The sequence below is a fragment of the Bison bison genome, unplaced genomic scaffold, assembly GCF_000754665.1.
Source record: "Bison bison bison isolate TAMUID 2011002044 unplaced genomic scaffold, Bison_UMD1.0 scf7180017864322, whole genome shotgun sequence".
Classification (NCBI taxonomy): domain Eukaryota; kingdom Metazoa; phylum Chordata; class Mammalia; order Artiodactyla; family Bovidae; genus Bison; species Bison bison.
The window spans coordinates 2,758,071-2,773,440 of record NW_011494894.1 but is presented as its reverse complement, the minus strand read 5'-3'; the positions used below and the strand labels follow the sequence as shown (position 1 = coordinate 2,773,440).

The 15,370-nt window shown below is 44.5% G+C and overlaps 1 protein-coding gene across 1 annotated transcript in view; it reads left to right on the top strand.

Annotated features, from left to right (window-relative positions):
• The window catches only part of PTPN14 (protein tyrosine phosphatase, non-receptor type 14), a 190,038-nt gene that overhangs the window by 149,623 nt on the left and 25,045 nt on the right, over nt 1-15,370 (top strand). The window contains exons 8-13 of the mRNA XM_010853060.1: nt 2,244-2,332; nt 5,725-5,812; nt 6,565-6,647; nt 9,524-9,581; nt 12,747-12,825; nt 14,899-15,367. Coding sequence (XP_010851362.1) covers nt 2,244-2,332; nt 5,725-5,812; nt 6,565-6,647; nt 9,524-9,581; nt 12,747-12,825; nt 14,899-15,367 — 866 coding nt within the window. The remainder of the gene's footprint in view (nt 1-2,243; nt 2,333-5,724; nt 5,813-6,564; nt 6,648-9,523; nt 9,582-12,746; nt 12,826-14,898; nt 15,368-15,370) is intronic.

Here is a 15,370-nt window from a genome sequence, read left to right as displayed (position 1 = left end):
CCACATGATTCCTGGTGGCCCAAGGATGAGGGGCGGGGCGGTGGTACCCATGGGGGTTGTGATGGAGCCGGCTGTAAGTGAAAAAGCAGCAAGGGCAGGCTGCCCGTGGTGACGGAGTCCCTCTGGGCTGGTTGGGTCCTTCTTGACCAAGGAAGGTTTCAAACATATGTTATGGATATGTCCCAGGGATGACCATTTAAGTTTAGTGTGGGTTGTTTTTTTTCTCCCCCATGAGTGATTTCTCAAAAAATTTTTCAAGATTGGGGAGCAGGAATACCAGTGCATTTCCTGACAGGTCTTCCCTCGCCCTCCACAAACACGGGGCGTCCACAGCCTCTGTGGGCTCCTGTACTGTCAGAGCAGGTGGGCATGGGGGGAGGGAGCTTCTGGAATGGGTCACACGAGGGCTGGAGCCTCAACCCAGAGGCTGCGTGTGCTGTTCTAACGGGGGTCTGGTCTGTGTTTTTTCCGTTGTCCCATGCTGATGGCCTGCCCCTCCCGCGTCCCCATCCATCCCCCTAGACCTCTGCACCCACCTCCTGGCAGCATCCCCAGGGAAGTCTTTCCACAGAATTTTCCTTTTTCTTCCCATCTCTACTTTGCCCGTCTTCTTTTCCCACACAGATTCTTTTTTTTGATCATGTAACTTACCTTTTAACCTCTTGTGATTACTGAGGCCCTCTCCCCACTCCCTAGTTCTTTCTCGCTCAGCTTTTGCCATCAGCAGTTGTCTTTCCCTTTCTCTCTCTCTATGAGAAGATTCCTTCGTTAATGGAAAGTTTTGGGGAGGTGGGTTGAGAAGAGGTCCTTGAGAAGGAGGTCTTTGTGTTTTAAATGGGTATTCCGAGGAAGGTGGGGGTTTATCTTTCCTTTCTTGGGCTGAGTTGGGCGTGTCTCTCCCCTCACTCCACAACGAGGATGCCTCCCAAGTGAGAGCAGGGGCTGGGTGACGGTTTGCTCACTGGATGCTGAGTCCTGCTCCCGCTCTGCTCTCAAGAACACTGGAAGCTGGGTTATGCTTTCCCAGGCAGGAGGCTGGGGCACCTGACTGGACCAAGAGACCAGACTGAAGACAAGACCCCTGGCCTCTCCCAGACGGCCCAGTGGATTGCCCAGCACTGAAGCTTATAGTCCACGTGCCCTTCCTGTGCTCACAAAGGTCCCAGCCAGTGTTTAGCCTCCCACGCTGGAGTGTGAATACATACCCGATCATACACACCCCAGGAGTGTGAATACATACCCGATCATACACACCCCAGGGTTGCCCCAATAGGAATAACAGAGGTCAGTGCAATGAAAATGAAGCATCCCGAAAGAGGCAGAGATTCTGCAGGGTGAAGGATTCCCCCATCCCTCACACTGTGAGCTTCAGGGATTTTACATATATATGTATAGGTATTTATATATATATTATATATTACCTCATTGAAGGAACAGATTGCTTTTAAAAGAGAACATTCAGAAAATAAAAACTCTCAGAAATTTACAATACGATATCGGAATGGTAAACTTAATGGATAGGTTAGAAGGGAAAGAAAAGTCTCACCCAAAACCCTGAAGTTATGGAACGTGGGAGGCAGGAGATAAAATTGGAGGGCCAGCCCAGATGTTCAGCATCTGAATAATGGGAGTTCTGAAGAGAGTGAACAGGGAAACACAAGGTAGTAATTTGAGAAAATATCCCAGAACTGAGGAACACGAGGTTCTAAATTGGAAGGCCGAGCATGGTGGATGCAAATGGACACACTCTAGGGCTGTAAGTGGTAGAAGCCGATGCCTTTAAAGGAGAGGAAATGGTGGGGCTGGGTCTGCTGCTTTAAACAAGATCTAAAGAATATTCAGTTCCTCAAATTATGTGCCTGTGTCATTGTACATATGTAGTATGCATATATAATCAAAATGTATGCACATGTAATTTTGATTAAAAAACACAAAAACCAGGGTTAAAAAAGATATCAATAGGTGCTCATGAAAGAGCTCTAAACTGCCAGCCAATCTGAGAAAAATCCTAAAATTCTTTCTTAAACAGGAAATGTGACAAATTGAGATAAAAGAAGGAAACACATCTGTGTAGTCTCTTAGGAGGTGCAGCGGGGTGCCTCCCTTCAGGTTGCCTTGTTGCCGGGATGCCGTCTGCGATTCATTCCACGTGTGGGCGAGAAACGGGGTATGGTCCGCGTGGGGAGGCTACCCGACCGCTGGGATGCTTTTCATCACAACCATCTCTTGTTGATCTTGCGCAGGACAATCATGGAAACAGTGTGCACCTGGGCATTTTCTTTATGGGGATTTTCGTGAGGAACAGAATTGGAAGACAAGCAGTAATCTACAGGTAGTCTGATTTTTCTCCTTTCTCCTTTTCCCTGGAGGTGCTCTTGCAAACCACACGGAGTATGAAAGTTGTTATACGGATGAGTTAAGAGCCAGACCGTGGATAAGAGTTGAGCTTTTCTCAACTCTAATAAGATCAGCCCTCTCTGCAGGGTTTAAGTGGTTATAGAGAAATTCCTCTCACTTTCCCTGGGGGTTTGTATGGGGGTGGGGGATGGAGAATGCTCTTTCTTCCCACTGACTCCAAGAAGTGCGTAGTTGAACCCCCACTGAGCCAGAAGAGTGGAACCAAATTCTATGAGTCTGGTTAGAAATGGGCTCTTTAGGCATGAGGCTCCTGCAGGATCACCTTTGCCCAGATTACCCATGACCAGTCATTAAATCCAACCTGGCTTCCATCCATTGCCCAGCGTGCCCTTTGCCTAATGCCATGTGCTATAAAGGTGCAAACTAATTTTTCTATTACAGAAAGAGGGCTATTTGTGAAAGTGTGTTTTGAAAAATCAATGTTTGTTATCATTAATGAAAAGACCTTGGTCCTTTTTTTATTACTTTGATCCTTCAGCCTTCTTTTGCATTTAACAGGAGTGGAAGCAGCGTAGGGAAGTGACAGGGTGTCCCCTACGTTACAGGTCCATGAGTTTGCCTCGTATTGATGCCCATAGATCCCATGCTAGTGTCAAAATCCGAAAAACAGCATGCTTGCTTTCATTTATGAGGGCAGTGTGGCCTATTATTTACAGGAAAAGCAGCTTTCCTGCATATGCATCTGATAAGCAGAGCTGCATGTCCAGGGAAGATCAAAGATGGCTCTTAGAGTCAGAGCATGGCCCACCTTCTGGAAGTAAATTCTTGGCCAGCCGTGTACTTGTTGGATCAGCAGTTACTGCAGGTCATTTTGAGAAAGTTTTCCCACTAAAAGCTTCCTAATTGGCTTTTGTTTTCCTAGGTCCCCACCCTGCCATTATATTTGTCCATTTGTTTTCTTTTGCTCTTTGAATAGAGACATTATTGAAGGAGACGTGGAGAGAGAGTGCTTTGGGGCTACAAAATAAGCTTTTTGATTTTTGGACAACCCGCTCCGGTATTCTTGCCTGGAGGATCCCATGGACGGAGGAGCCTGGTGGGCTGCAGTCCATGGGGTCGCAACGAGTCGGACACGACTGAGCGACTTCACTTTTGACTTTGGGACATGTTGCAGGACTCATATACCTGCAACGAATTGAGCAAAATATATAAATATGGGCAGAGTCGCAGCTATACATTTTTATGCCCAGGTAAAGCTATCCAGGCCTTTCGTCCCACACAGTTCTCTGTAGCTAAATCAGTGCTTGAGTCCAGAGAAGAGAAGCAGATAGATTTTGCATTCTGGCGCTCTGGATTAAATCGAAAATAGCAGTTTGAAAGTTCACTGTTCATAATAAGCCCCTCACGGGTTTTGTTTGGTTTCCCTGGGAACTGCTTCCAGCACACTTCCTTTAGCATGGTGCCTTGAAACCCTTATAAGATGTGAACTTACTGCTACTATAGTGTCCTGTTAACTGCCACTAAAGGTGAAGTCATATGGTGGAGTGAGGAGTGGATCCAGAATTTTGGCCATCTATTTGAGGGAATGGAGCCAGAGAATATCAAATATCTTTTCTCTTTTGAGACCCTCAGTAAGGAGCATGTAGCTGTGAGGCCATGTAGATGTGATCTTATGGAACTATTAGCAGATAGCTTGCAGAGTACCTGTAGATGTATATAAACACAGATGGCATTGGTGTAATAGAAGGGTGATTGGAGGAAAACCTGAAAGGCATCGATAGAACTCATGCTGATAAGGAAGGCTGCTGCTGCTGCCGAGTCGCTTCAGTCGTGTCCGACTCTGGACGACCTCATAGACGGCAGCCCACCAGGCTCCCTCGTCCCTGGGATTCTCCAGGCAAGAACACTGGAGGGGTTGCCATTTCCTTCTCCAATGCATGCAAGTGGATAAGGGTAATTCCTCCCCTTTGACCTGAATTGCCTCATCTCCAAAGTGGGAAAGTTGTCTACCTAGAGAGCTGATAAAAGAACTGGCCGTTATACAGAGAGGAGGCAACATCATTACTCTCATTATTTCAGCAAGCATCTAGCGTGTGCCCTATACCAGGTGCACTCGGTCCATGGAATACAGAGATAAAGCAGGCAGAATCTCTGCCCAAGGCACGGGTCCTGTGGTTGAGCTTGGTTTAGTTAGGAACCTGATCACAGACATAAACCACTGTGATACAATGTGGTGACTGATAAAGGACTACACCCGGCTCTTTCCTGGCGTGTAGGTGGTTGGGAATGAGGAAAGGCTGCCTGGAGAAGGTGGCTGCTTTGGAGTCTTAAAGGAATCATGCAGGCAGAGAAGGGAGTGCAATGAGCAAGCACAGGATGGAAGGGGACTTCCATGGCAGTCCAGCGGTTAAGACTCTGAACTTCTACTACAGGGGGTGCGAGTTGGATCCATGGCTGGGGGACTAAGATCCCTCATTCTGCCACAACATGGTCAAAAAAAATTTTTTTTAAGTTAAAAAAAAAAGCAGGATGGAGAGGAAAAGGCAGTGGGCAGGGAATTATAGGTTGGGGAGCAGAGTGAAGGGCAGGTAGTGTAAGAGGTGATTAGAAACTGGCTCTAAATAGAATGGGAAGCAGGAGCTTTACCTTCCCTTGTCTGGTGGTTCTCTCTGTGTATCCCATTTTAGGTCAGATCTCCATGAGGAAAGGGAAGGAAATTTGTCTGTGTGTGTCTTTAGATCACAAAAATGTAGGCACATTGAACCTTCCCTCAGCATTTTTTCTAAGTGGCATCATCAAATCTGTAGTGTACATTGCAACACAGAATCTCCGTGAATTCTTCAGCCTAGGTCCTGAAAATACCTAATTTATTATTTTTTTTTTTTTGCTGCCCTATGTGACTTGTGGGGTCTTAGTTCCCAACCAGGAGTGATCTGGGGCACACAGCAGTGAAAGGCTGGACTCCTAATCACTGGACCTCCTGGGAACTCCACACATGATTTTTAAATGACCTGCTCTCCCAGCATTGAGAATGGGGTTCATGGAAAAGACTTTGTCCATCTGAAAATATGAAAAACTAGGCAGCAGAAGTCTCTTGCATATTTTTCTCCTAGCTCATAAGGGAAAGTGTACTGTATCAAACAGCAATGTTGAGGTGGTGTGTAGCTATTTAAGTAGATGAATATTGCATTTTATTTCCATTTCTGCTTTAAAGGAAGAAATGTTTAGCTTTTTAAAATACAGCTAAACCATAATTTGTAAAGTGAGGCTCAGCAGAGCCTCAGGGTCATAGCAGATGACCCTCCTGTGCTGTCATAAATGTCTGGGAAGTCTTTGGGCAAACACTGTCGGGTTTCTTCTGCGCAGGTGGAATGACATGGGAAACATCACCCACAACAAGTCGACTATCCTGGTGGAGCTCGTCAACAAAGAGGAGACTGCCCTCTTTCACACGGTAAACAAAACAGACAATGAAGGCACGGTCCCGCAGGCCGCTGGCGGTCTGACTTCTCAGCTCCTGATATGCTTTCCTTGGTCTCCATGTCATGAGAGAATAAATAGTCTAACAGACCCATAACTTTCCATTACGTGCCCAGTGCTGCCATCACTCATTTCCAAGCGGTGTTGGTGACCTGATGCTCACAATGCCAGGGTTCCAAGCTGAGTTTTACTCTAAGCTTTGTGTTCCTCCACCAGTCTTATTTGAGCTAGATCACAATGTCTGGCATGCCCTTCACGAGTCAGCTCTGATGATATGGTGTGGTATTTTCTTTCGTTGGCTTATTTGGATTTTCTTTGCCATCACAGCCCAAGGCTGATCTGAAGCAAACTGGTGACTGCCTTTCAGTTGAGTGCCTTCTTGAGAACCAAGGCAGTTCATGCACCTCTCTGCTAGATATCCATGCCACACTCTGCCTTGATTCATTTATTGATTTGCAAAGCACTTGGTTTGGCATATGTAAAGACACGCCAGATCACCAGTGTAACTCCAGCGCCGTGGACATAAAGGATTCTCTAACACGCAGTATCATCTAACATTCTTGGGTGGGCTTCATCAACGTGACCGCCGCTGAATTTCAGCATGTTGGTTTGTGGCTCAGGCGGCTATTTTATGCCTGACGTGAAGGGAGGAAGGGACATGTCCCTGCCCAGAGGAATCGTAATAAAATGCATATACAAACAAGTGTTTATTTCTTCTTTTCCAAGGAGGATATCGAGAATGCCAAGTATATATCTCGGCTGTTTGCTACGCGGCACAAATTTTACAAACAAAACAAGATCTGCACCGAGTAAGTAAACATTTCATCCACCTGCTCCCTGGATGGCTCGTTCCAGCTTAAATTCTTACGCTTTCGGAACGTTGTAGATCACCTTTTCCGCTCACTCTTTCGCCTCATTCCTTGTAGAAGCTAAAGGGGCAAGCTGAAGCCAGGCGGGAGGGAAAGAGCTTTAATGATGAAGACCGTCTGGTGTCGCCTATATGCCTAGGGGGAAATGATTTGCAAATTGACTGTGAATGCTTGACTTCCTGGATGGAGTGGCCAACATCAGTGCCTTTCCAACCTCCGCCTTGAGTTTGGAGGAGCCGAGCGGCTCCCAGTTTGCCAGGGCGCCCCTTCGTGTCAGATGTAGCGTGTGTTCAGAAGCGTGTAGCGGAGTGATGAGCCAACTTGAAAGAGAAGAAGCTGCTGTCATCCTCAGCCCCGTGGCACTCACACAGTTGGCTAACCCTGCATGTGCTTCTGGGTCAAGTCACCCGCCTGTAAATGAGAGGCCAGGGTAATTAGAGGAAGACTTGGAAGACACTAATAGATGTCACAAATCCATGTGTGTGTTTTCAATTTAATTTGGAAATGGGGATGATAAAGAGAGTTTGATGAGAGAACTTAACCGTGACCTGACCTTGGATAGAGTGTGTCTGGCTCATGCTATCATTGAATTTCCTCTGGTTGCCTTCAAAAGACATTCCTCAGCAGAGTACCTCAGCAGTTGGGGCGCCCAAGGTGCTTAATTTTGTTTCAAAGAACTTCAGGGATGTAAATGCAAGAGAAGAACTGCTTTCCCGCTTCCCCAGTGGACACATCCAAGAGTGTGAAAACGCTGTCCTAGAGCAGATCCTGCTGTAGAAGGCACTGCTTTAAAACTGGAGGATCAGGTCCTGGCAGACTTTTTTCCCTACATGATGGAGACTCTTTTAAGCCAGTCTCTGCCACTGGTCACTCTTGGAGTCTGAAAGTATATTTGATAGTACAGTCAGTCAGCCCTCTGTATCTGTGGTTTCACATCCGTAGAGTCCACCAACTGTGGATCAAAATATTTTTTAAAAATTCCAGAAAGTTCCAAAAAGGAAAGCTTGAATTTCCTTTGTACTGGCAGCTGTTTACATTGTATTAGGGATTATGAGTAGCCTGAGATGATTTAAAGTGTGTGGGAGGATGTACATTGGTTATATGCAAATCCTATGCCATTTTACACAAAAGCATCAGTGGATTTTGGTATCTGAGGGGTCCTGGAACCACTCCTCCTTAGATATCAAAGGATGACTCTATCAGGTCTGCAAACAAAGTGTGCAAACGTAAACAGAAGAGCACTGATTCAGGAGCAGCAATTAAACAGCCATGTCTATGTTATAAATGCACATTGCATACACATGTTCTCGTGCATGCACAAACCCCATTCTTTTGCATGCGTGCACACACACACACCATTCTTTTGTGTATGTGCACACACACACCCCATTCTTTTACACTCACACCCCATTCTTTTGCACACACACACACATACACACACACCCCATTCTTTTGCACTCACACCCCATTCTTTTGCACTCACACCCCATTCTTTTGCACACACACCCCATTCTTTTGCACGCACGCATGCACACGCACACATACACACACACACCCCATTCTTTTGTGCATACACATCATTCCTTTGCATGCTCACACACACACCCCATTCTTTTGAACAGATTCCCTCTAGGTCACATCTTTGCAATTTTCTGCTACTGCCTTTTATTTGTTGAGATGTCTTTGAATTAACAAGAATTCTATAGTTGACTTCAATAGGGTGGGTTTAAGAAGAAAACTATTTTGAGAAGTAAATATCACTATAGTCTTCTTGTTTGACCATATCTTAGCAAGTGGCTTTATTATAAAACTTTCTGAGTATTTGTATTTCTTTTGTGTCCTTTTCTTCTTATACAAGTGAGCATCACGTATTAGATTGAAAATTAAGGAAACTCTGTCCTCCTTTGTACTTCTGTAATAACCATTCCTTTCTTCTTCCTAACCAGGTATGGGAGGTTCCTATTCTCATATCTGATGAAAACTGGGACTCTCTAAAAACACCCTCATCCCCTACACAGACAGTAAACTCTGTATGCAGTTTTAGAGTCTCACCATGGGCTACATGAAGGCTTGGGATAGGTCTCTGGAGTTTATGAAATCAGCATCATCTGAGCAGTATCCTTCTCCAGAGGTCTCTGTTCTCTGACCTCTAAAAGATGGTCTTTGATTTTTATTTCCCTTGAAATTCATCTTTAGAAAGAAGCCTCATTCTTTTCATATTACTTTGTAAAACATTAGAAAATATCATTTATTCCAAACATTTTGCAAATAAAACAAGAACAAAAAAGGAAATTAAAATTGTCTTGGCTTCACCAACCAGATATAGAAAATATTTTTGTTTTACCATAATTCTTATTTATTTGATATGTAGGTTGGCTGGATCTTCTTTGCTGCTCTCAGGCTTTCTCTACCTGCGGCAATCTGGGGGCTACTCTTCGTTGCAATGCACAGGCTTCTGTTTGTGGTGGCTTCTCCTTTTGCAGAGCACAGGCTCCAGGTGCACGGGCTTCAGTAGTTGTGACACTCGGCTCAGTAGTTGTAGCTTGAGGGCTCCAAAACGAGGGCTCAGTAGTTGTGGTGTACAAGCTTTGTTGCTCCTTGGCATGTGGAATCTTCCTGGACCAGGGATTGACCCTGTGTCTCCTGCACTGGGAGGCGGGTTCTTACCCACTGTACCACCAGGGAAGTCCCTGTTCTACTGTGATTCTTAACCCATTTTGTCTACTTTCCCCTCTTCTCCTTCTCTCATCTATCAGGTCATCTTATACTTGGTAAATAAGAATAACCATCCTCATTTTTTTCAACTTTTCGTATAGACAATCCAATTCTCCACCCCCTATCAGACGCCAGCCCACCTGGAGCCGGTCTTCCCTGGTATGTATGACATCTTCAGTTATCCAGTCCTCTGACCGCTGGGGTTCACGTGTCCTTCTGTGGTTGATTTTGAGGGGAGGGGTGGCCAGGGCATCATGACCAGGTGAAATCTGGTGAGAACGCAGAAGGACATCAGTCTGCTCTGCAGGTGGGGTGTGCACACCCATGGCCATCACTTCTCTAAATGGGACCCCAGGTTCACCCCTGGGAGTCTTATTCCAGGCCGATGAGATCTTAGTCCTTCAGCATGCAGCTTACTTTGTGTGTGTTATTTTCCCCACTTGCTTTATCACTGTTCCTGATTTTTGCACATGTAGACATGTCATCAGTTATAATCTCGGCAAATTCTTTTGTGTTCACTGCCACAGACAGTTCAATAAACTAGTCAGAAAATGACTCCTTGAAGGAAATATTGAAGGAGTCTAGTTGATGGTCTCAGATAGAATATTTAGTGGGGAAGAAAATTAAGGTTAATTAATTTTCTAATTTTAAGGTCAACAGAATTTGAACTGAGGTACTTTTCTACCTACTGTTAGCCTTAAAAAAAAAAAAACCACAAAAAACTGCTCTTCTCATACGAATAAGGAAACAACTCATTGTCATGTGAATAAGGAAATAACTTATTCTAGGTTATGATTTATTTTACACAAAATCAAAATAAACACGTGACCTTTAAATGTCTGTAGGTGAAGAGTTCCTTTGAATTTATGGGAGAATAAAATTTTTCTTTATACATGATATATATCCTATAGGACATCTTTAACCTGTTATTTAAAAGGAACTATTTAAGGAATTTTTTTTTTTCCTGGAAAATGCATTCACATGAATTCTTAGAATGCTAGAGTTTGGACATCTTATCATCACGTAATAATTCCTGAGAACCCATGTGTAAATACTATTAATTCTCTGTGTCAATGCGTGATCTCTCACAGAAAGTCCTTGGAGATGTAGTGGGTTGCTTTGGCCTTCTCCCCTGAAGCAGCAACGGGATTTCCTCCTGGCATTGTTTTCTTTATTCTTCTCCTTTGTTGATATTATTTCCCTTTTCCCTTCCTTAGAGTCCACGGGTCTTCACTAGTGAGATAAATGTTCACTTGTGTCCATGAAATGCCAGGGGAAGCAGTGTTTCAGGGCCATCTTGTGCTTTGATCGCATCCTGATTATCTGGAGAAGATGCAGAGGCTTTCCTGTTTCATTCGGATGCAGATAATCTGCAGGAAGCCAGGTTCCTGGCTTCTCCCCTTCCTCTGCCCTTTAGGATTAAACCGTGTCAGCAAGTGTTCCTTGGGATGAGTGAGAGTAAAGCCAGATAACGGCACCTTTGGGTTTCCTAGCTGATAACCAGGGTTCCGGGTGGTTGTTTTTCTCTTGCTCCTCTGCCTCCTATATTGTGGCATCTAATTTGTTGTTGTCTTAGCAGATCTAGAAAGAAACAGAATAATACACTGAAATATATAAAGAGATAGAATAAATAATACAATCCTGAAATGGTATTTGGAAAATTGCTATTATTACTTCTCACTTGTATTGCTTATACACTTATGTCGGTTCATAAACAGTCACTTACTTGTAGGATTTTTCTTTTTTAAAAAATTAAAGCTAGAGAAGGCAGGATGAGCCAACTTTGCCTTGCTATGTATTTCTATTCTCTTGTATGAATCCTTCCCTGCTGGCTTTTTTTTTTTTTTGTATTTTTTTGTTGCCCTGAAAACTGGCTATCCAGTCATGGAAAAAATTGAGTTGAATTAGGTGTTACCAAAAAGAGGAAAAATATTTTTAAACTGCTAGTCAAAGACCAGCCAAAGAGAGATTTGGGAATGTTTAGAAGAACCGATACCCTTAACTACTGTATTAGATTGGTTTCCATTTTTATTTCTTCTCTTCTGATTCTCTTTAATTTTTGGATTTCTGGTCATTATATCTTCTTTATTTCCTCTTTTGGTACATAAACATTATTTGCAGAAAAGCAAATAGTAGATGAGTTACCAACCCAGTTTCATATTGCCGAGTGTTCTTCAGTCTAGGGATACTGAGAAAGTGTGACCCCTGCTGGCTTTGTATGGTTTTTTTGGTTTGAGCTCAACTTCTGTCCCAAAGCAGTAATATTTAAACCAATGTCTATAAGACAAATTTGAAGATAATCAAATAGAAATATAAGAGACCATCCGGTTTGGTGGTTTACAAGCTTAAAGTTTATTTTTTTAGCGTTACAACTCTTTCTTCAAACATATTTTTACGTGGAACCCCAATATCTAAATAAAATGGATAATATTGGAAGGAGGAGACTGATTTGATTGACAGGAAGCTGAGACCTACTAAGATTAAATGACTTCTTCTAGACCACATTAGCAACTAATCATATTTCCTTTGTCGGCTCCCCAAGTAGTAAAACTGTCTAAGCATTTTGGTGTTTTCTATAAGAGTTTTACCCTCCTCTGCAACATGCAGTTATTCAGATTGAGTGTAAATGGCCATGTTGGAATCTCAGGGCAGTGAGTCTTCACTGAAAGGGTAGATGATTGCACCTGCGAGGTTCTCTGCAAGACCTTTCCACATTTGGTTCTGCAATGGGGGAGGGTCAGTAAGTGGTCCTGGGAATTGCAAACTTACTGTTAGGGGTCCCCACTTCAGATTATATACGTTTGCAAGTGGGCCCAGCTTAACACTCCCCCACCCCTGTTAGAGGTTGCTGTGGCAATGTGAACTTGGGCCACGGTTACAGCTATGCCGAAGGATACAAGCTTGTGGCTTTAGGAGGGACCCAGTTTTGAATAGAAGCAAACAGGCTTCCCCTCGACTCTCATTATGTTTTAGGTGGCACATAATAATATGCATGTTCTGAGTTATTCCTTTGAAAAATGGCACTGGGAACTTTGCAAGGGTGTTAGAAAATAGGCTCTAATGAAGGGCCTTCATGCTGATTGCAGCCTCGTTCTCACCTTGAACCAGCCTCCCCGTTCCCCGCTTTGTGTGTCTCCAGTCTGAGGCTTGTTGATGAGATGAGGGTGCAGATGCTCAGAAGAGGGTGGTCTGAGGGAGGAGGGCAGAGAATCCCTCGCACTTCTCCTTGCAGGGATGAGCAGTGGGGCCCGTCGTGTGCTCGGGCTGGTGCTCCTGAGCGGTTTGGTGCGGGACCTCCCACGTGTGCTGTGTTCTCTGTTTCAGCCCCGGCAACAGCCCTACATCCTGCCTCCCATGCACGTCCAGTGTGGCGAACACTACTCGGAAACACATACTTCTCAAGGTAACGCTGGCTTGCTGCTGTCCCTTAAGACCTGAATTTGAGTACTGGGGATCAGTGCTGAGATTATTTTGTTTTAGGTGACAGCAATACTTTTATTTTAACTTTGTCATGGTCTGAATGGCAGCAGTTTGGGATTTGTGAGAGTCACGGAATACCATTTACCCCTGAGACGAAAACTTCCCCAGAATTGCATGTGGAAGGAGTTGGGGGAAGACAGAAGGCGAGTTCCTTTCTCTTCCTCCTCATCCTCGAAAGTGGGTTAGAGAAGAGAGTGACAGCTAAGCCCAGCGGAAGACTCTTCACCTTCCTTGCCAGGGTCAGAGAGCTTGTAACAGTCAGCCAGGTTTTCATGACAGAGAACACAGGCGTCCAGAATAATTGAAAGAAACACACACGTAATCTCAGCCCCTCATCTTAGCTCTCATTTGCCGCCTCTCCCCTAGTCTCTTTCTCAGTGCACTTGTTAAACTCTTTAGTTCCTTGTCTCTCTAAACACTCCCCTGCAAAATGTATGGGAAAAAAAAACCCATTTCAATAATGGTCTAACGATGAGCATTTATAGAGCAATTCTTTTCCTTAAGCACCGTTCTAAGTACTTGCACTGCATTGTCTCATTTCATCCTCAAAATAAACCCAGGAGATAGGTACTGTTGATGTTGTTATTTCCATTTGCTACAGAAACTGGGATACAGAAAGGGTATTGGAGGAGCTTGGATATGAAAATCAGTGTCTTAACTCTGGAGCCGGTGCTCCGTGATCATTTCAGTAACTGCATCTTCGAAAACGAATGGGATTAAACACCGGATGTTGACAGTGGGGTAAAGGATAATTCATTTCTGTGTTATCGTAGGCTAGCTCTTGCACTGTCAAAGTGCAAGCCTGGAAACTAAGATCATCAAGATAACGTAATTTAATAAAACACTACTTTTTATAAGCAGACTAGCAAAAGTTACCCTGCTTCTATGGGAAGGCACCAAACTCCATTAGAGGTGGATAAATGCAGAGTTCTGTCTCTCTAGTTTTCCTTGCCTCTATCATTTCATTTTGTCTGTGTTCCCACCTCTCCTCTTTAGGCAGCTGAGTATTTTCAGTCACCTTTTCTGTTTTTTAACCTTCTCTGCCTTTGAATTCCTCTACTCTGCTCATGCTTAAGTCTATAATGTACAAACGAATATATTTTGCCCACAGAAAAATGTGTTTGTGAGAGCTTGCCTCCCGAGGGGGTGTGTGTGTGTGTGTGTGTGTGTGTTAAAGGAACATTGGATGCATAGAATGGTCCTGACTTTAGAAATCTGCTTTTTATTCTCTTTGTTATTGTTGTTGTTCAGTCGCTAAGTCGTGTCTGACTCCTTGTGACCCCATGGACTGTAGCATGGCAGGCCTCCCTGTCCTTCACTATCTTTTATCTCTTTAGGTACCTGTTTAAAGTATTAATAAGTTTAATGTGAAATTGACCTTGGTGATGAAACCAAGTCTAGAGGCGGGTTTTAGACAGTGGCTAAAATTACACTCCTGAGTCTTATTTTGCCTTCCACTGGTTGCTGATCATAATGAAGTAGCCATGCTTGCTGACATCCTGACTGTGTTACTTGCTTTGTGTCTTGATTGATGCTCGGCAGTCCCTTGGATACAGGGAGTTTTTCCATTGCAGTCAGGAAGATCAGCTCCAAGAACTCAAAGTTCTTCACTTCCTGGCCCAAATATCCAGTTCTGTCACTGAGCCCTGCACAAGAGGGACCGGTCTTCCAGTGTGAGGACCGTTGTTGGTACCTGATTTAAAACCTCAGGCCAAATCAAGAACTTAACCCAGCTGACAACAGTTCCATGTGTACCTAGCTTCATTTGTTTAGGTTCACTTTTTCTTTATAGTGTGCTTTAAAATACTCTTTCAGTATGTTGGCATCTTGCCCAAGAAATTGCTGGGTTTTTTCTATGGAATATATGGGTGGAGACCATGGGATTTCCCTTTTTATGACTTCTGTGAGTTAAAAATTACCCCCATGAGTGTGAGGACCAACTCAATGGAAGCAGGATGGCGTGGAGGTTCATGGGCCTCTGTTTGACTTCTTGCAGACAGCATCATCCATGGGAATGAAGAAGCCTTGTATTGCAACTCACACAACAGCCTGGACTTAAGTTATTTAAATGGCACCGTCACCAACGGCGGCAGCGTGTGTAGCGTTCACAGCGTCAACTCCCTCAGCTGCTCCCAAAGCTTCATCCAGGCTTCTCCTGTCTCCTCCAACCTCAGCATCCCTGGGAGTGACATCATGCGGGCGGACTACATCCCCAGCCACCGGCACAGCGCCATCATCGTACCATCCTACCGGCCCACGCCCGATTACGAGACGGTCATGCGGCAGATGAAGAGGGGCGTCGTGCACACGGACAGCCAGAGCCAGTCCCTGCGAAACCTCAACATCATCAACACCCACGCCTACAACCAGCCGGAGGACTTGGTGTACAGCCAGCCCGAGATGCGGGAGAGGCACCCCTACACGATCCCCTATGGGCCCCAGGGGGGCTACGCGAACAAACTGGTCAG